The sequence below is a fragment of the Nilaparvata lugens genome, chromosome 6, assembly GCF_014356525.2.
Source record: "Nilaparvata lugens isolate BPH chromosome 6, ASM1435652v1, whole genome shotgun sequence".
Classification (NCBI taxonomy): Eukaryota; Metazoa; Arthropoda; class Insecta; order Hemiptera; family Delphacidae; genus Nilaparvata; species Nilaparvata lugens.
The window spans coordinates 68,717,055-68,737,969 of NC_052509.1; the positions used below are offsets into that span (position 1 = coordinate 68,717,055).

Below are 20,915 nucleotides of genomic sequence, written 5' to 3' on the forward strand. Positions count from 1 at the left end.
TTAGTCATGTTGAAGTTGGAAAATGAAGAAATAAACTTAAATATATATGAAATAAATGTACAGTGATAATTAAGTGTAATATTTAACTATAATTTGGTGTTTTAATTTTTCTAAATTTAAAATTTGCATCTCATATTTATTTTTGGGCGAAAGTTGAGCTTGAACTTCTTACAGAAGAAACATAACCTATTTTTTGGACATGTAATCAAAATTTGGGAATGGAATAGTTTTGGGCCAAGCCTGTTGTTTCTTCCCAATCATATTTATATGATTTGTTATTGTATCCACGTATAAATAAATAAATAAATACTTGAAAAAGTGAGGTCATTTTGTTTTTCTGGCGCCAATAAGGACTTACTGGCTTCTCGGTTTCTGGGTGTGCCGTATGTGGGGAATGATTCAGGTTGAGTTTTGTCCTATTTTAATTATTATGTTTATAAATTGTTCAAGTGGATTTTTCATTAAATATATTTTTGGTGAACAGTTTGAAAGAAGTTTATTTTGTACCTAGTAACGAACGTTCCAATGGATGTAATCAAATATTGAAATGTATAGCCTACAAATCCCCGTTTCAAACCCGCTCATAGCCAGAATTTTTTGATCAGGTCACTCCCGTATTATCGGATGGGTACGTTAAACTGTCGGTCCTGGCTGAAATATGACAGTCGTAAGGCCTATATTGACGGCTTAAATGATATATTCAGGCGGGGTGGAACTTCAGGGACTCCCCACCATTAAAAGCCCTACTTATAGGCCTATTATTGTTAACAATATCCATGCTGAAAGATTGAAGTTTATCTCACTATATGAAATGCTGTGTACTGTGGTTGAACTCTATATTTTTTGGATATTTTTTTTATCTGCCCGTTTCTATTTATTAATTGACATTTTAATCCGACCTCTCTTTCCCACAGGTAAAGTGTACAAAGGCGAAGTGCTGACGTCAGACGGCCAACCTCTGCTGGTAGCAATCAAGACGCTGAAGGAGAACGCGACGGCGAAGACAGTGAACGACTTCCGTCGCGAGGTCGACCTGATGTCGGAGTTGCGTCACCCGAACATCGTCTGCCTGTTGGGCGTGTGTCTGGCGGGGGAGCCGCTCTGCATGCTGTTCGAGTTCATGGTCAAGGGAGACCTGCACGAGTTCCTCATGGCGCACTCGCCGAGGTGCGACGTGTCCTCGTCGCATGGCCTCGTCGATGGCCCGCCGCTCGACCAGGCCGATTTCATGCATATTGCTGTACAGGTTGCTGCTGGTGAGTCAACACTTTTTGGATGGCCCTCGTAGTTTCGAATTTTATTAAGGTGGATGTGTGCCTTTTGGATGGCCTTGTGTCAAATCAAATCAAATCAAAAGTTTTATTCATAACTCAAAACAATTGAGGGTCCTGCCAAACCCGAAGGTTTTTCGACGGGTGCCCAGTTCTGAACTTCTGGGAGAAACAGTTAACCATAGCTACTCAACTCGCCACAGATCCAATTACAGCTTTGAGATACCTCAGCTGACTCACGGCTCTGAATTGACAAATCCTTCATACCTGGCCCATGTCTTGTACAGAAATGTGCCAGGGGTGATTAGGGAAGCAGAGGCATTTAGTTTGGTAGTGTTTAGGAAGAGGGTGGACAGGTGGCTGTACCAGATTGGTTGGGAAGCTTCAGAAGAACTACTCCAATCTCGTTATGCTTGGTGACCAACGACTTCAAGGTTTCCAGACAATTGATTGGTATTATTTTATCATTGAATAACCGATTTGACTGTTTTGCCTTTCTGGTTTATGCTTTTTTTTCATTCTCTCTTCTGAGAATTTCTGGAATCCCTGCCACTGCGGTCTTCAAAAAATATTGTTATTTCTTCTTTATTTATTCTTTTATCAATCAAGGTATTAAGTATACTTATTCCTACATACATATTCCTACATACTCATTCTTAAATATACATCAGCACATATATTATCTATTTTATAATCAGAATATTAATAATACATCCATAATATAAGTGTATTCTCTATTATTTACTTCTATGAGCAGATTAAGCTTATTATGTATAAAGTGGAACTCCCCCCCCTACACACAGATGGATAGTCTAGTAGGGGGATTCCAAAATATGTTGTATATTGTATTTCTTATTCGTGTAATATGTTTTTGGAAATAAACTGAAATTGAGTTACAGAAGTTAAATAGACTTGAACAAAATAAATATGACACTTCAAAGATTTCAAGTATAAGATAAAAGAAAACAAAAATACAAACTGCAAAAAGAACATAAGAAAAATACATCAGATTTTGCTAGAGAATTAGTAAAAGTTAATCAAGTCTTATATTTATGTGACTATGTAATATTCGGATGGCCCTTGTGTTGATCAAGGTTGAGTATTAGGTGGCTCTGTAGTTTTCGGATGTGTCTATGTCTTGATGAAATTTTAGGCACTGCTCACACTACCACGACTCAAATCGTACAACTCTAGCCGCGAGTAGCCTACCAGTTTTTTAGACTTTTTAACTTATTTAAAATTGTGTAATAGAGGTTTATTTTAATCAATTTTTTTCATGATATGAAATGAGAAATGTTACTACTTTTTCAACGAACACGAAAGTTTACTCGTTTATATTCACGCTATTTTACTTCAAATTCTAACCCTAATTTTTGAACGTTCAGGATACTCTTGGCAACTTGACATGCTGGTCGCCGTGAGACGTGAGACTTGAGTATCCTAAAGGTTCAAAAAGAGTGGTTAGAATTTGAAGTGAAATAGCTTTAATATGGACGAGAAAACGTTCGCGTTCGTTGAAAAAGTAGTAACATTTCTCATTTTATGTCATTAAAATTAATTGATTGAAATAATGTTTTTATTACACAATTTTGAGTAAGTCGAATTGAAAGTTGTACGATTTGAATCTCGGTATTATGAGTAGTGCCTTATTTGAATGGTGACTTGTGTCTATCACAAATCGAGGCATAAAACGTCTATTTATAAATCAAAACTAGGTGTAACAAACGAAGCTAGTATCACATAAATTTCCAATAAATTAGTGGTTTTAACAACATCAAGATGTTTTCATTCAATGTATTGAAATACAATAGACATACTAAGAAGTAAATAAAAATGCCTGAAACGTAATCCACATATTATGGCGGAATCATCTTCACATACAGTTGATGTTACTGTTGAGTAAAAATTGTTTGAAGAGAATAAGTATCAAAACATGTGGCAAGTTGAACCTAAACTCAACTTCTTTCGATTTTTGGCAAAGTTTGATTGTATACTGTACACTGTAGCCAGTAAAATACCACAATACTGTTAGTAGCTTTTTGTGTAAAGGTGCGTACAAACTTTCGATCTGCTCCGCAATCGAACGTCACTCGAGCAGATCGATTGATGATCGACCGGGGAGCAAGAGTGAAACGCAAGAAGAGCTAACATCTCCCGTAATGTTCATGATCGAGGAGCGAGGGCTCACTTCAAATATAATTTATGACCATTATTTGTTAATGTCCTATTATAATGTTATTATAAATGTAAATGTTATTGATGTTAATGCTATGGTCATCTTGACAAACGTTATGGTTTATGTCATCTTGTATTCAATTCTCAACTATTTTATAGGTATGGAATACCTGTGCAGTCACCACTATGTGCATAGAGACCTAGCTGCCAGGAATTGCCTGGTGGGGGACAAGCTCACTGTTAAAATATCCGACTTTGGATTGTCAAGAGATATATATTCTTCTGATTACTATAGGTGAGTAGATAATTTATTCATGTATTTATTTAACAATGATAACACAATCATAATGCAAGATAATTTCTAATTATTCAAATATAGAGCCTAATTGTTCAGTGAAGTTGCTGAGCTTGAAAAGTGTAGTGCTCTTTGTTTTGTCGAATGATAGACAACAAGCTTTGTAAAATAATTTGCTAATTATTTAATAATAATTGGTGTTTCTTTATTATTTTCTACATATTTGTCTCCTGTTGCAGTTCCATTATGATTATAATTTGGATTCATCGTCTTGAAAAAAAAACAAATTTCATCGTTTGAGAAAATGTGTTTTTGGAACAGAATAGAATTTGCTTCTGAAGTTACAAACCTTAAAATAACTATAGTGAAGCCCACGTTATAGCAATAGAAAACAGCGTTGTCGGTTTTCTGCCATGCCACTGTCTTCTGTAGAAGACAGCTGATACCGGTATATCTGATTTAATATCAACTGTTCATTCTTCTTTAAAATAATCTATACTATAAAAAAGGAAAGAATTGGTTTATACACGTACGGGATAGAAAATTCACGAATGACGCATCATCACGTCTGAACTACTGGACTGATTAACTTGAAATTTTGCTTATAGATTCTTAATTTACCAAGGATGGTTGTAGGCCTATTTTAAATTATTCAAGATCTCATTAAGTCAAGTTTTCAGTTTGTCAGGTTTTCAATTTGGCATGCTTCCAGATTTTAATATTTTGCTAACTTTGAGAGTGGTCATTAAATTTTTCAAGATTTTAGTAGGTCAAGTTGTCAGCTTGTCAAGTTTTTAATAATTAGACCCTTGTGGAGCACGGGTTACCTGCTAGTTTGAGATAAATAACAATTTGATTTGATTTCAGGTACAATCTAAGTCATTGCTTCCTGTACGGTGGATGCCTCCCGAATCCATTCTCTATGGAAAGTTCACAACCGAGTCAGATGTGTGGAGCTATGGTGTCGTGCTATGGGAAATCTACAGCTATGGACTCCAGGTATGTCTTTGTCATTATTTGCAATATTGTATTGATTATTTGGAAAACTCGAATTAAAAGTTTACTCAGCGATAAAAGCCCAACTAAACAGAGCTTTCTCCTAGTGATTCCGTGGCGTTATTGGTAGCACACGTGATTAACGAAGTAAAATTGCTGGTTCGAGACCAAATATTTTTTCAGTTAATTTTTAACTCTAATGAAGATGAAGAAATGAAGATGCAAAACCAAGAGCCGTATTTTTGGGGGATTGTTTGCTCTACAAATGAATGAATGAACAGGTTTCAATCAGATCTATTCCAGTAGCTAGTATGACGATTTTGATTGGTTCTCAAAGCGTGCTTAGGCTAGACAAGACAAGACATGGCACATTTAGTCACAATACTTTACATAGTTGAATATGAAGACATGTCTAATTGCAATGACTAATCGGGGTAAGTTGCTTCATAAGCAACTATGTGAAGTACTGTGACTAATCGTGACTAGTCTTGTCTTGACTAACTGGTGTGTGCCCACCATTAGTTGAACAAAATCTTGGGAACCGTTTGCATATACAGTCGTTATTGATCTTTAGACGTGTTTTCTTGGAGAATTGTAGAGTTTTGCTCCAAGTGTCAATGGTATATTCTAGTTGTGTTCCCTCGATGAATTATAGAGTTTTTCAGTGAGTTCTGAAATATGCTAGACGTGTTTTCTAGTGGGATTAAAAAGTTTTTCTGTAAGTTGCAATGAGGGATTTTCGTTATCTTCTCTTGGATGAATTAATAGTATCTCAAGTCACAAGTACGGGAAGGGCCGTTTTGCAGGCGAAAATGATGTTTCTAGTCGAGGCGTTAGTCGAGACTAGAATTTCATTCGAGCACTGCAAAAGACATTCACGTCCAAGTAACTTACACTATTTTTTGTCATAATAATCTAGAAAAGAATTATTGAGAAACAGAAAACATTACCTGCTTGTGCTGACAGTACTACATGCATTCTATAAACATAAAGGTGCGTACAGATTTACGCGCCGCGAACACGATCAATTCACTTTTAATCAGGTGATGCCAAGCTTTTTATATCTGTATCTTACCGTTTCTGTGAAAATACAGATAAATAGTCAGCTGATTGAAAGTGAATTGCTCATGTTCGCGGCGCGTATATCTGTACGCACCTTAACGTACAAGTTTCGAATCAGGAATTTCTTGATTGTAGTTGACAAAACTTCCACCTGGAGCGCTAAAAGGCGGCTTTTGTACCAGTTCTGCTGTTCCAAATTCGGAACTAGGAAACATACTCTACTGTAAAGAAAACATATGATTTTATTACAGTATAGTATGCTGTAATGAGAATCGTATGTTTATTTGCTCTACAATTAGCTGTTTACCGGCTTGATTTCATGGATGTAAAACAGCTGAAATTGAATGACTATGACAAAAAGAGTTTTTCAGTACAGTACGCGTCCCGTAGCTTTGCCTTCGTGACTTTGAAACGGCATATAGGCAAGGTATGGTTGGCGGGGTAATATTCACGGCTTTGCAAAAACATCAGGCTTCATAGACCCGTGATCCCTAGATGGAGGAAGCTCCCTACAGAGCTTCCTTGAAGAGAGCTCCCTAGACACAGTGATTCTCCATTAATGAGAGAGCTGAAAATGTTTTGTTTTTTTTCTGGAAAAATTGAAAATTGAGTTTCAACCTTCTTCAACCTCAAAATTGTTCCAGCAATCAGTTTCTTACTTGAATATGTGTAACGCTAGTTCGTCTACATGGTGCACATTGGGTAACGCTAAATGAACTAGCATATAATGGCGGTCAGACAAACTTATGTTCTCCTGACCAAAAACTACACAACATCTGAAGAAATTGAAAAAATATAGTGCATATGTAGACATTTAGAATCATGAGCTTTATATGTGTTGTGTATCTGCCATACGCTAAATAAAATAAATGAGAGAGTTGCAACGTATCACCAACAATGGTAATAGCAGCTGAATGTCAGCTGATAGGCTTCCACTCAAAATTTTAAAGTATAAGCCGGTAGGCAAAGCTCAGAACCGGACTGTAAACTGTGTTGTGCTAAAATGACGTAACTCCAAAAAGCTCCTTGTGTATCTTTTCAGATGCAACACGTTGCTTTTGAGAAGATACAAAAGTGCATCTGTATCTTATTCATTTTCAAAAATGTTCAATGCTTTTGAACGGGTAGTATTGAAAATAGATGGCAAAGCTACAGGACACGGACTGTAAACTGTGTTGTGGTAAAATGACAACTCAAAAAGCTCCTTGTGTATCTTTTCAGATGCAACACGTTGCTCTTGAGAAGATACAAAAGAGCATCTGTTGCTTATGGAAAGATTAATTTTCAAAAATGTTTTTGAACGGGTGGTATTGTAGTATAGTGGCCCTCCGCCGATAGGCAAAGCTACAGGACTCGGACTGTAAACTGTGTTGTGCTAAAATGACATAACTCCAAAAAGTTCCTTGTGTATCTTTTCAGATGCAACACGTTGCTCTTGAGAAGATACAAAAGTGCATCTGTATCTTATTCATTTTCAAAAATGTTCAATGCTTTTGAACGGGTAGTATTGAAAATAGATGGCAAAGCTACAGGACACGGACTGTAAACTGTGTTGTGCTAAAATGACATAACTCAAAAAGCTCCTTGTGTATCTTTTCAGATGCAACACGTTGCTCTTGAGAAGATACAAAAGAGCATCTGTTGCTTATCATGGTAAGGTACATTTTCAAAGATGTTAGATGGTTTTGAACAGGTAGTGACAGAATCCAAGGGCAGGGCAGTGGACTGTGGATGATAGTTGGTATAAATACCTACAAATAAATCTTTGAATTCTGTGCATAAAAATACTGATAGCTTGAATTGGGGTAAGTACGCCAATAAAAGACTAAATGAATCAACAAGATAAGATTAATAATAATAAGATAATAATAGGCAGATGGCCACATACAAAAACAATTGTGTCAAATATTTTGGGATCAATAAAATAATAATAGGCAGGTGGCCACATACAAACATTGAATCAAATATTTTGAGATCAATAAAATAATAATAGGCAGATGGCCACATACAAAGATAATTGTAAGTAGGTTAAGTCTTTGAATCTTTAAATAATAATAGGCAGATGGCCGCATACAAAAAACAATTAGTCAAATCTTGGGAAAATTACAACATGTGAAATAATGTAGAGAACTACAAAATTTAAATGAAATTAGGTCAATGACACTAATGACCATTGAGGTCTGACAATAACTGCAAAGGTATTAATGATATTAAATTATTAATGATATTGCAATAAATGCAAAGGTATAATAATGATATCTGAAATGAATATAAATTGAGTACAATAATGAAAGTTATTACTAAGGTACAATAATAATGATTAAAAAATGACAATAAGCTGTAAAAAATGCTCAGCAAATAACATACATAAAAAATATATGCGGCATAGGCCTTCAGTGATTTGAATGTCAAAATAGACTTCGACCTAACAATTAATAGGCGTTACTGGCCTTAAAAATATCACTTAAGAGCTAAGGGTAGCTAATAAATACAAATGAGGACAGTCCGGGTTGAATATAGGCGACATGGGCCTTCAATGAATTGAATGTCAAGACAGACATCAATTAGAACGAGTAATAGGCGACAGTGGCCTTCAATGAATCACTGTAAAGCCAAGGGTAGCTGTCAAATCCAATAAATAAATAGGCGTCGATGGCCTCAGTGAAATGAATGTCAAGATAGACATTAACTAAATAATTAATAGGCGTCACTGGCCAGAAAATCACTTGTAAAGCCAAGGGTAGCTGTCAAATCCAATAAATAAATAGGCGTCGATGGCCTCAGTGAAATGAATGTCAAGATAGACATTAACTAAACAATAGGTAGGCGTCGGTAGCCTCAGTGAATAGAATGTCAAGATAGACATTAATAAAACAATAATGATGCATACGTAAATGAAAATTGAAAAGAACGATTTACATAACCTGAATAAAATTTTGAAGAGGAGATGCGGCCAGGCAGACAGGCAATGACTCCGCAATACCAACAGGAACAGGACATCAGCAAGCGATGAAGTGATCTGGCCATGCGATGACAAGCATGGAAACGTCCACTACAGCAGGCGAATCCCCCAATGGAAAAGTAGGCTGGAGCGAGTAGAATTCCAAACGAATAATCCGATCTTCAAATTGTGGAATTTTTGGATTGATTTCCAAACAGTAGAGATGATGCACTTGAAAGTTTGAGGTTCACGAGGTGAAGCCAATTGTAGAAAAATGGCAACTGAAGCCTACACGAGGTTGTAATTTAGACAAAGTTTATCCAATTTTAACAGAGTAACTGAGTGAAGAACTCGATGAATAATTGAATCACACTGAAGAATAGAACAAACGAATTAATTTGAAGAATAATTCACACTTTAAAAAGGTTCTGTAAGTCCGATGAATTCAGATGAAAGCACAAAGATGGAAGCACACTCGACTATCCACCATTGAAAAAGACCCGGAGACGCTGAGCTACAATGAAAAAGGCAAGCTGCCGGATGTGTTAGAAACGTAGGCAAAGCGCTCGCAACCGAATGGTGAAAAAGTAACAAATATCTAAAAGGTAAGATGCCTAAAGACAAGATTAAATTCTAAAAAATCGAATAGCACAAATATTAAAATTGCAACAGCAAAAAATCCGACGAAAAAGGTACGAATAGAAGTATAGAAAACCAGCTGATTAGAGCAGTGGCAAAGAACCGCGACTGAGACGTCACTGGTCAGAGCAGACGCACAAAAGACACAGCGCGCAGACAGACAGACATGATGACGACATGATGTCTACGTAGTAGCGGAACGAATAACAAGTGGAACCGTTCCAATAAATGCTTTGTCAGATTTTACATAAACTGGGCCCCTTGTGTCATACGGGGGTATGGCACAATAAGAAAAAGTAAGAAATATGTAAAATCTGGCAAGGCAATTGGAAATTGAAAACTGGGCCCCATGTGAGAACCAGGGGAAAAGAACAATGAAACCTGAAAATACAACATGAACCATAAGGGCAAGGGGATTAACTAGAATCCTCATCAATGGGAAGAGGTGCTAAACTCGAAATAGCCCTCTTAAAGGTGCCAGAGGGAGTGAGAACAGTGACGACTCGAACCTTGTCGTCCTTACCGGGATGAACTTCAGTAATGCGCGCCAGCTTCCAAGTGGACTGCGCGGAACCAGGATCCTTCAAGATGACAACTGTACCGACCTTCAAATTTTCATAATTGCTTAACCATTTGCCTTTTTTCTGAAGAGTGGTTAAATATTCACGAGACCACCTATCCCAGAGTTCCTGGATAGAAACGGCAAGTTGATACCAACGTGAACGATGGTCAATGTGTTGGTGTTAGGCGGCAAGAAGGGTAATGACGTAAGTGGACGTCCAATCAAAAAATGACCTGGAGATAAGTAGGCAAGATCATGTGGATCTTCCGACAAGGGAACAAGAGGGCGCGAATTCAAGATGGCCTCGACCTGAGCAGCAAGAGTACAGGTTTCTTCAAAGTTAAATACCTTGTTGAAAGTGACTACACGGATATGCGTTTGAAATTTTTTACCGCATTCTCCCAGAGTCCACCGAAGTGTGGAGCCCGAGGGGGAATGAAGTGCCATTGGATGTTGAGTACAGACATAGTGTCATGAATATCTGATTTGAGACGATCAGAGGACAAAAATTCGTGGAGCTCACGTAGCTCATTGTTGGCACCAACGAAAGTTGTGGCGTTGTCCGAAAAAATGGAATGCGGGATGCCACGACGAGCAGAAAAACGAATCAGAGCGGCAATAAATGCCTTGGAAGTAAGTTCCGAGACAGTTTCAATATGAACGGCACGAGTTACCATACACACAAACAGCGACAAGTATGCCTTAGAAAAAGTACGAGATTTGGGGCCGCCTACACGGATGGAAATAGGACCGGCGTAATCCAAACCACAATTATAAAAGGGAAAGTTAGCCTGAACACGGGCCGCTGGTAAACTACCCATGATTTGCTCAGAGCGAAGAGCCGAAAAGCGAAAACACAATATGCAATGCCGCAATACACTTTTGATGGTGCGACGGGTGGAGGGAAACCAAAATCGTTGTCTTACACTGGCCATGGTGGCCTGCACCCCAGCATGACTTATACGACGATGGTGAGCAACAATCAATGCACGAGTGAATTTGTGATTGCTAGGCAACAATATTTGATGTTTGTAATCAAATGAAGCATTTGCATTTTGCAAACGTCCACCAACTCTGAGCAGAGAATCTGAATGAATGAATGGTGACAAGGCTTTAATAGAACTATTAGGCAATAGCTCCTGATTTTGACGCAATGCTTTAAGTTCGGCAGAGAAAGCTTCTTCTTGAATAGATTTGAAGATACAATTTTCAGCTTCTGAAATTTCAGAGATAGTTAATTGACCAAAACGCGGAGTGACTGAATTTTGTTTCCTACAATTATGAATGAACCGTAGAACATACGCCGTTGTACGAACATTTTGTGATAGGTGGAGCAACTATTGATTATGCCTGAAATAACATCATTATGAGAAGAAGTAGTAGCTAATACCTGAACTGATTGAGAACTGATTTCCTGAACTGATACCTGAACTGATTTCTCTAACTGATGAGAGACATCATTTGAAGTCAGAAAATTTGACATGACCCTACGGGGAGCGGCCACAGGTGAAGCGGGGAGGCACGAACGAGGTGCTGCAATAGGACGAATAGCTTTACAAGAACCAAATATGACCCAACCTAGATTGGTTTTCTGAAGAATGGGAGCGTTTTGAGCTAGATACAAAACATTTGAAGTTACCTTATCCTTAGAAGTAGGCTGAGTGTCTCGTGATTGAGGATACGACCTATGAAGAACAGTGTGGTGACTCTTGCCACAAAGTGTACACGATTTGTCTGAACAAACATGATTGGGTGCAAAAGGCTTGAGGCAATTATAACATAACCTTTTGTCACGGACAGCGTTCCAACGATCAGTAACCTGTAACTTCAATAATTCATTACAACGATTTGGAAAATGACCAACAGAATTACAAAAACTACAAGGTGACATAGAAGAGGTAGTAACCTGCATCCTAGCTTGAACATTTGATTGACCTTGATTGAACTTCGGCTTGCTATGAGCACCAACCGAGTTGGATGTACTTTGCTGTACATTTCCTTGATGATGGTTAGCTGAGCTTGAAGCAACAGCTTCCATGATTTTGCATTGTGATTCCAAAAAATTCCAAAATTTATCAATGGTGGGAATGTCGTGTATACCAACACTCTTTTCCCATTCTCGAACAGTAGCAGTATCCAACTGCAACAACATTTTGTGCATATACAACAAGTCCTTGATTTGGACTCCAAGTTGAAGCGCTTCGAGCGCGGTAATGTGGGACTTGCAAAAGTCAATGAATGCCCGTAATGATTGCGGACAGTTACGCTTTATGGTAGGCGGAGATTCAATTGCCGTGACGTGCCTGGCAGCAATTAATCTCTTGTTGTCATACCTCTCCCTTAAGAGGTTCCATGCAAGCTGAAAACCATTTTCGTCAGCTTCAATGTGTTCCACTCTAGCAAGAGCTTCACCACTGAGTGATTGACGAAGATAGAAAAATTTCAATGAATCATTAATGTTATCTTGATTACCAATAATATTAGTAAAAGCACTTGAGAATGCTTGCCATTTTGAAAGCTCCCCATTGAAGCGTGGAAGCGGTATCTGAGGCAACTGAAAATTTGCCAAAGGTGCGTTTTGAGATGCTGGCCGCTGGGAAGCACCAGCAGTGGCCTCATTGTTGCGTTGTCTGCTTTCAAAGGCAGTTAATGCAGCGTTTGCCTTAGAGGTAATGGAGATAAACTTATTGAGTATCTCGAAATGAGTTGAAGTGTCCTGTGCTTGCAACTCTGAATTCGATAATTGTTGGTGTATCTTATCATACTTAATTCTAAGTGAACCTAGTTCGTTTTTTACAGTCAATAGTTGATAATAAGTGGCTTCAGTGTCCACAACATAATCGTTATAGCTGGTTATGAACCAATCTATTTCCTGGTGTAAATTGTATCTTGTATTGAAAAGAGCAGAAGGCTCAGGAAGTGAATCTTCCTCATGATCAGACATGCTTAAAAATTAACAGAAAAACCTGAGTGAATGACACGATAGTGCACTGTAGCAATGCGATTGCTGCGCAATAAGCAACCTTGGGCGCTGGTCCAGTACGCAGAGAGGCACGCCTGTGCGTTTGAGGCAAGTTGTATCAAGCTTGCTGTGCGGCGAGTCAAGTAGCGAGCTCGCAAGGCAGTGTAGTTTGCCGTGTGTTGTTTTCTCAATGCGCAATAGCCGTCTGTGACCAGTTCAGTGCGGTTCAGTCTCTCAGGGTACAAGATAGTTGATAGCTGGTGCATACACGTCGCAGCGTGCTTTGAGTTGCAGCCAGTACTGAAAATTTGAAACAAGTGTGTGAATGCTTAATATTAAACAATATAAACATACAAAAGTACAATGAAATAGAATATACTCTAGAGTGGGACCTAATCATTGGCGTCAAGCTAGACTATTAGGCACACGGTCACTGAAACCCCAAGGTTCAATGGACCAAGAAATGGGTAATAAAAATAACAATTATCCTAGGTAACACTGGGTCAAAAATGAACGGGCTGGAGGACCAATTTTTATCATTGGTCCAATTAACAATTATCCCAGGTAAACACTGGATCAAGAAATCTGGCCCGATGAACCAATTTTTATGACAGAATCCAAGGGCAGGGCAGTGGACTGTGGATGATAGTTGGTATAAATACCTACAATAAATCTTTGAATTCTGTGCATAAAAATACTGATAGCTTGAATTGGGGTAAGTACGCCAATAAAAGACTAAATGAATCAACAAGATAAGATTTAATAATAATAAGATAATAATAGGCAGATGGCCACATACAAAAACAATTGTGTCAAATATTTTGGGATCAATAAAATAATAATAGGCAGGTGGCCACATACAACATTGAATCAAATATTTTGAGATCAATAAAATAATAATAGGCAGATGGCCACATACAAAGATAATTGTAAGTAGGTTAAGTCTTTGAATCTTTAAATAATAGGCAGATGGCCGCATACAAAAACAATTAGTCAAATCTTGGGAAAATTACAACATGTGAAATAATGTAGAGAACTACAAAATTTAAATGAAATTAGGTCAATAACATTAATGACCATTGAGGTCTGACAATAACTGCAAAGGTATTAATGATATTAAATTATTAATGATATTGGTATTAATGATATTGCAATACAAGGCGACAGTGGCCTTCAATGAATCACTTGTAAAGCCAAGGGTAGCTGTTAATCCAATAAATAAATAGGCGTCGATGGCCTCAGTGAAATGAATGTCAAGATAGACATTAACTAAATAATTAATAGGCGTCACTGGCCAGAAAATCACTTGTAAAGCCAAGGGTAGCTGTCAAATCCAATAAATAAATAGGCGTCGATGGCCTCAGTGAAATGAATGTCAAGATAGACATTAACTAAACAATAGGTAGGCGTCGGTAGCCTCAGTGAATAGAATGTCAAGATAGACATTAATAAAACAATAATGATGCATACGTAAATGAAAATTGAAAAGAACGATTTACATAACCTGAATAAAATTTTGAAGAGGAGATGCGGCCAGGCAGACAGGCAATGACTCCGCAATACCAACAGGAACAGGACATCAGCAAGCGATGAAGTGATCTGGCCATGCGATGACAAGCATGGAAACGTCCACTACAGCAGGCGAATCCCCCAATGGAAAAGTAGGCTGGAGCGAGTAGAATTCCAAACGAATAATCCGATCTTCAAATTGTGGAATTTTTGGATTGATTTCCAACAGTAGAGATGATGCACTTGAAAGTTTGAGGTTCACGAGGTGAAGCCAATTGTAGAAAAATGGCAACTGAAGCCTACACGAGGTTGTAATTTAGACAAAGTTTATCCAATTTTAACAGAGTAACTGAGTGAAGAACTCGATGAATAATTGAATCACACTGAAGAATAGAACAAACGAATTAATTTGAAGAATAATTCACTCTTTAAAAAGGTTCTGTAAGTCCGATGAATTCAGATGAAAGGTTTAGACCGAGCGCAGGAAGCACACTCGACTATCCACCATTGAAAAAGACCCGGAGACGCTGAGCTACAATGAAAAAGGCAAGCTGCCGGATGTGTTAGAACGTAGGCAAAGCGCTCGCAACCGAATGGTGAAAAAGTAACAAATATCTAAAAGTAAGATGCCTAAAGACAAGATTAATTCTAAAAAATCGAATAGCACAAATATTAAAATTGCAACGGCAAAAAATCCGACGAAAAAGGTACGAATAGAAGTATAGAAAACCAGCTGATTAGAGCAGTGGCAAAGAACCGCGACTGAGACGTCACTGGTCAGCGCAGACGCACAAAAGACACAGCGCGCAGACAGACAGACATGATGACGACATGATGTCTACGTAGTAGCGGAACGAATAACAAGTGGAACCGTTCCAATAAATGCTTTGTCAGATTTTACAGGTAGTATTGTAGTATAATGGCACTCCGCCGATAGGCAAAGCTACAGGACCTGGACTGTAATTTCTAACATAGGGCAAAGATTTGCTACCTTTTTTCCATGGTTTCAATGATTGATTGTGGTTTGTGGTTATGCTTCAGCCACACTATGGATACAGTTTTGCATTAATTTTTAATGATTGTGGTTATGTTTCAGCCATACTACGGTTACAGCAACCAGGAGGTGATCGACATGATCAGGTCGAGACAACTGCTGCCCTGCCCTGAGGACTGCCCCTCGCGCATGTACTCTGTCATGATGGAGTGCTGGCATGAGGTGCCCATTCGCCGGCCACATTTCCCCGAAATACATGCCAGGTACACTGACTAATACAGTAGTTTTAGATCTATAATATAATAAAGGATAGATCTGTAATATAATAGATGAAAGAATTGGCTTATACACGTACGGGATAGGAAATTCTCGAATGACGCATCATCACGTCCAACTACTGCACTGTTTAACTTTGCACGGGAAGAGAGCAGCTTTGCCGGTTTTCTACCATGCCACTGCCTTCTGTAGAAGACAGCTGATACCGGTATATCTGATTCAATATTAACTGTTCATTCTTCTTTAAAATAATCTAAACTATGAAAAAGTAAAGAATTGGCTTGTACACGTAGGGGATAGGAAACCCACTTATGACGCATCATCACGTCTCAACTACTGGACTGATTAACTTGAAATTTTGCATATAGATTGTCAATTTACCGAGGATGGTTATAGGCCTATTTTCAATTCTTCAAGAGTTCAATAGATCAAGTTTTCAGTTTGTCAATTTTTCAATTAAACTTTTGCGGAGCACTGGTCTACCTGCTAGTAGGAAATAACTAGTACCGGTTAACCGTGTTCACTTTGTACCAATTTTTGAAAGTTGAAATTGCAAATAGCTTTCAATCAATACTCAAGTTGAAGAAATCACTAGCATTATTTTTCAAATGTATTCTGCAATACTCGAATGTTCGAAGAGTATGTTTTGATATAGAAAGTGAATATTTTTCTTCACTTTAATAAAGATATAAATGATCTTCCTTTGAAAATGAGAGACCACGGGTTGGGTTGACTTTGTCTAACTGTGAACATGGATTCAAGTTCATTTTCAAGAGTTAAGCCCGATCCAGAAGCTCAAATTTAGCTTCAGTCTTTTGCTCAAGCAAAAGTCGGAGCATGTAAGTCGTAGCGTCTGGACGGTAAAACGGATGGGTCTTTAAGCTTTAGTCGTCAAACTTAAAATGTATCGGCCGGGAATCTTTTCCCATCAAACCGTCCGTCTTTTGTCTATCCACCAAAACCTAAATCGCGTAAAAATGGAGATAGAGAATTGTGATTTCAGATTCGGATTCAGAGCCCTCAAATTAATAAAATGCCTCGCGAGTACTTGAAAATAGGGAAGTTTTTTTATCGATTGTATATAACGCTAATTAACCCTTTCTTTCTTTCTTGATTCTCATGATACTCTCAGAATTTGATGTTGATATTATGGTTTACTATCATGATTAAGATGTACTATATTGTTGATAACAATACTATCTACAAAATTTCAATCCATTCACAATCTCTGTGTCTCGAGATATGACATGTAAACAAAGCCATTTAGCGATTAACAGTAACATTTTTGTCATTACGTTGTTAAATATAGCATTATCCAGTTGAATCAGCGAAAAAATAGGATATAATTATTACTCATCTACCGGATATATGTCAACCGTATATAATTCAGACTCAATGAACCATATTAAGAACTGAGCTTGTGAGCACAAAAATAGGAAAACGGACGACATAAGACGGATGCGTGTGGACGCAATTTTACATCCGTCTTTTGCTTGAACCAAACGATCCGTCTTTTGCTTGAGCAAAAGACTGATGGTCAACTTGAGCGTCTGAACCCGGCTTTAGACAAAGTAAAACAAACTGTTAATCTTGAAAATGAATGATAATACAAGAATAATAAGACTGAATTACTATTATTATTAATGAAAACTGTAATGTTTGTTTGCAGACTTCGGCAGTGGATGGGCAGTCATCAGCAGCCTATGGGTGGTGGCATCAGTGGTAGCAGTGGTACCAACTCAACCCAGCTATCACACCCCTCGCCCCACCAGCTGGTAGTCAGGCTGCCACCCTACAACAAGCTCAATGCTGCCAACATATGAGAATCACCTGACGAGGCTGTCCTGCTCTGGCTCTGATGCCAAGGTCAGTTCAAGGTCACTTGTTCACGAGAGGCTACAAATCCAAATGTGGAACAGCTTTCAGTCACAGAATAGATACAGAATGGAAACTGTCAATCAAACGCCTATCCAACCAATGCTTTTTACATGGCACAAATACTAGACACGTCACGTGACCTTAGGAAGTTCTAATCCTGGTCTTCTGATTGGCTCGCGACAGTGAACCTGATCAATTGATCCGGATCAGTAAAGTGATCCGAACCACACATCAGTATTATTACAATGCGGAACTTCCTAACAAGATGACGGATTTTTGCGCCAGGGTACTAGCCGAGTTTCCATACTGTATGTATACTGTGCTTCAGTGTCCTAGCAGGCGTTATGCGTTTTTCCCAAGTGGAAATTCTTTAACTCCATTATTCAAGAGATGAATTCGCATATTATTCTTATCCATAACAATTGAATTGAATGAATTTATTTAATTGCCTAAAACAACATTCAAAAAAGCTTAACAAAAAATAAATATAAACTACTGCACTAAAACTAAAGTACATGCATGAAAATTCAGAAACCGCTAATTTATTTACTTAGAAATAATCACGAAACGATATATCCTTATTCATGATATTAGAGATAAAATTTTTGTATTCTTGATAATTATTGTGAAGAAAGACAGATTGTTTTTTAACTGTCAAGAAAGATGTACTGTCAACTCTATTGTCAAAATTGCATCCGAAGTGTTCCGTATCAAAGCAAAACAACAAATATCATAGAGAATAAAAATAGCAGACATGATTTTGTAAAATCAGTTAGACTAGATTAGTTAAGATAAAATTCTCATCATTTGAACTGATTAAAGGTTATTGAGTCATCGAGCATTATAAAGAAATGTTGTGGCATGAGAAGTACTGTTTTTCTATTATTCTCTCTTCAAAAAACTATGCGCTATCAGTAGAGAAAAAGTAGAAATAGGCTATATCAGATTATTCACAAGGATTTTTTGTCATACTTAAGTAATTATTTTCTCGACAACAATAGAAATGTGTTTGCTCGATTTATGGTGAGTACACACAGAGAGCGGTCAGGTATTCCGAGCTCCAGCAAGGTCTATAAATACAGGTCATGACAAAATCCCTTGATGCATTGCAAAATCGCCATTTTATGGGGTCCTAGTTCACCAATTTTCAAATTTATCAGCTGTTATCATTATAGATTGAACAACATGATGTGTTATTTTGTAATATTGTTCAAGGGATATTGCTTGGCTTTGAATTTAAAATAAATTGTTCCGACAGAATAATAATATTAGATTCCAACTAGGAACTGAATTGATTATTCTTAGACTTAATTGATCGGGAACTTGAAACTCTTTTCGAATAATTGGCCTCGCATATTTCTGTCTTGTCACAATGCTTTTTGAATCATATTCCTTGAGTTACAAGAATAAGAAACATTTTTAATAATAAATAAATGGATAATTGAAACATTTATTATTAAAAAATTGAAAACCTGAATTCATATATATCATCTGAACTAGAATAATGTTTTTAAAATGCACAATTTTGTTACGAGGAAATTGATTTCAATTGGATTTTCAAATTTACTGCCATAAAGACCCCATAAAATGGCCGCTCCATAAGGAACGTGAGTGTCATTTATTTATTTTATTTTATTTAATCTTTCAGAATTACACACTTACAGAAAAGTACCACAGGCTTATGACCTGTATTTATAGACCTTGAGTTCTCCAGCGGTCTTAGAATGGTTTAGCAAGCCAATATCTTGGCATATATGGATAACTATAGAGTGGCCCATAAGTCAGTTGACGCTAGCAATTTTTAAGGTCAGCTGTTGTTTCAAACCATATCACAGCTGTTTAGGTTTGTTTACCACAGTTTAGTTTGAGGTTATATTTGATGGTTATTCGTGATAGTGTGTTCATTGCTATTCGATAAACAATGAATATAAAGTTAACAACAGAACTTTCACGTGTCAGCTGACTTGTGGGCCACTGTATACATCCTCCTAAGACCGTTCTGACCGTTGATTGCTCTGTGTGCACACACTCTTTTACAAGATATAACAATAATACATTTTTCTCGTTGTTCTTTTGTTGCAGATATAATGGCATCTTTCAACGTACCGCTAAGTTTCTAAACGTCCAAAATCAAGCAACCAGAGTTAGCCTACAACAAAAGTCAATTTTTACTTTTAAAATGGAGGTCGACATCCTACTAGGACAGTTTTCGAAAAAACAAAGTTTTGTGTAGCAAACAAAAAATAATGTGGACATTAGTGATTTTTAACAGAATATTGGGGACAGTGAAGAGTGAAATAAATGAGAGACTGTAAAACAGGTAAAATGTTTTCGATAATATTTGTGTTTAACGTTGAATTTAATGGGCTGTACCTTGTAAGGGATTAGATGATATTGAACTAATAGTATGAGAGTTTGTATGAAGTGAAAGAGATTTTAGTTTAACATTTCAAATGTGTAGCCTAACAAATAATCTAGTTTTTAATTAGAGTTCTTTTATAATTTATTGTAAATTTCTTACAAAATTGGATATTGGTTTTTAAGTGTTTAATTGTTCTGAGAAACAAAAGAATGACTGATCTGATTAATGTGTATTTTAGATAGACCGTGAATCAATTTTAAGACTCGTAGTTTTGAAGCTTTTTAAAACTATTGTAATGTTTTGTTGCGTAGAGATTTTATTGTTCTTGAGTTGTGTATATGTTTTATTTGATAATGATATCACAATCAATTTTTGAAAGGTAATCTGTAAGATGGCAGCTATAATTCTCATATCTCAGTAGCCTATTATATTTTTTGATATAGTAGCATACTATGCTTATTAAAGGCAAAATGGTTCTATAGAGATCCTAGAGATCCCACAGTATTATAGAAACTAAAAAATTATGATTTCTTGACATTTAAAGGTACGTCTTCAGATCCGCGTTCGGCTGCGTATGCGTATAGTCAAAATAGCAACTTTCCCAAACAATAAAACGTATCCATTTTTACTTTCCTTGCCCTATTACCATAGGTAAGGAAAGTATTGCTTTCCGAAAAAAATTAAGGTACCCCAATTTCTAAATTTCTATACGTTTCTAGTTCCCCCGAGTCCAAAAAAGTGGTTTGTATTTGTCTGTATTTGTGTGTGTGTGTGGTGTGTGTGTGTGTGTGTGTGTGTGTGTGTGTGTGTGTGTGTATGTATGAGTGTATGTGCGTCTGTGTACATGATATCTCATCTCCCAATCAACGGAATGACTTGAAATTTGGAACTTAAGGTCCTTACACTATGAGAATCCGATACGAACAATTTCGATCAAATGTAATTCAAGATGGCGGCTAAAATGGCGAAAATATTGTCAAAAACAGGAGTTTT

At 37.2% G+C, this 20,915-nt stretch overlaps 1 protein-coding gene across 1 annotated transcript; it reads left to right on the forward strand.

The window, feature by feature from the left end:
• Nucleotides 1-796: 796 nt before the first annotated feature.
• Nucleotides 797-19,778, forward strand: LOC120352059 (tyrosine-protein kinase transmembrane receptor Ror-like). Its single transcript, XM_039431511.1, has 6 exons — nt 797-1,256; nt 3,606-3,742; nt 4,609-4,740; nt 15,509-15,669; nt 17,352-17,548; nt 19,643-19,778. Exons 1-5 carry the CDS (start codon nt 812-814, stop codon nt 17,503-17,505), a joined length of 1,029 nt encoding a protein of 342 aa, XP_039287445.1. The 5' UTR covers nt 797-811; the 3' UTR covers nt 17,506-17,548; nt 19,643-19,778.
• The last annotated feature ends 1,137 nt before the right edge of the window (nt 19,779-20,915 follow it).

Excerpts from the sequence above, each read along its gene's own strand:
- LOC120352059 (XM_039431511.1), top strand. The coding sequence starts at position 812 with ATGCTGTGTACTGTGGTTGAACTCTATATTTTTTGGATATTTTTTTTA. Across the intron at positions 1,257-3,605 it reads TGCTGTACAGGTTGCTGCTG|GTATGGAATACCTGTGCAGT; the intron begins GTGAGTCAACAC and ends ACTATTTTATAG. Across the intron at positions 3,743-4,608 it reads ATTCTTCTGATTACTATAGG|GTACAATCTAAGTCATTGCT; the intron begins TGAGTAGATAAT and ends ATTTGATTTCAG.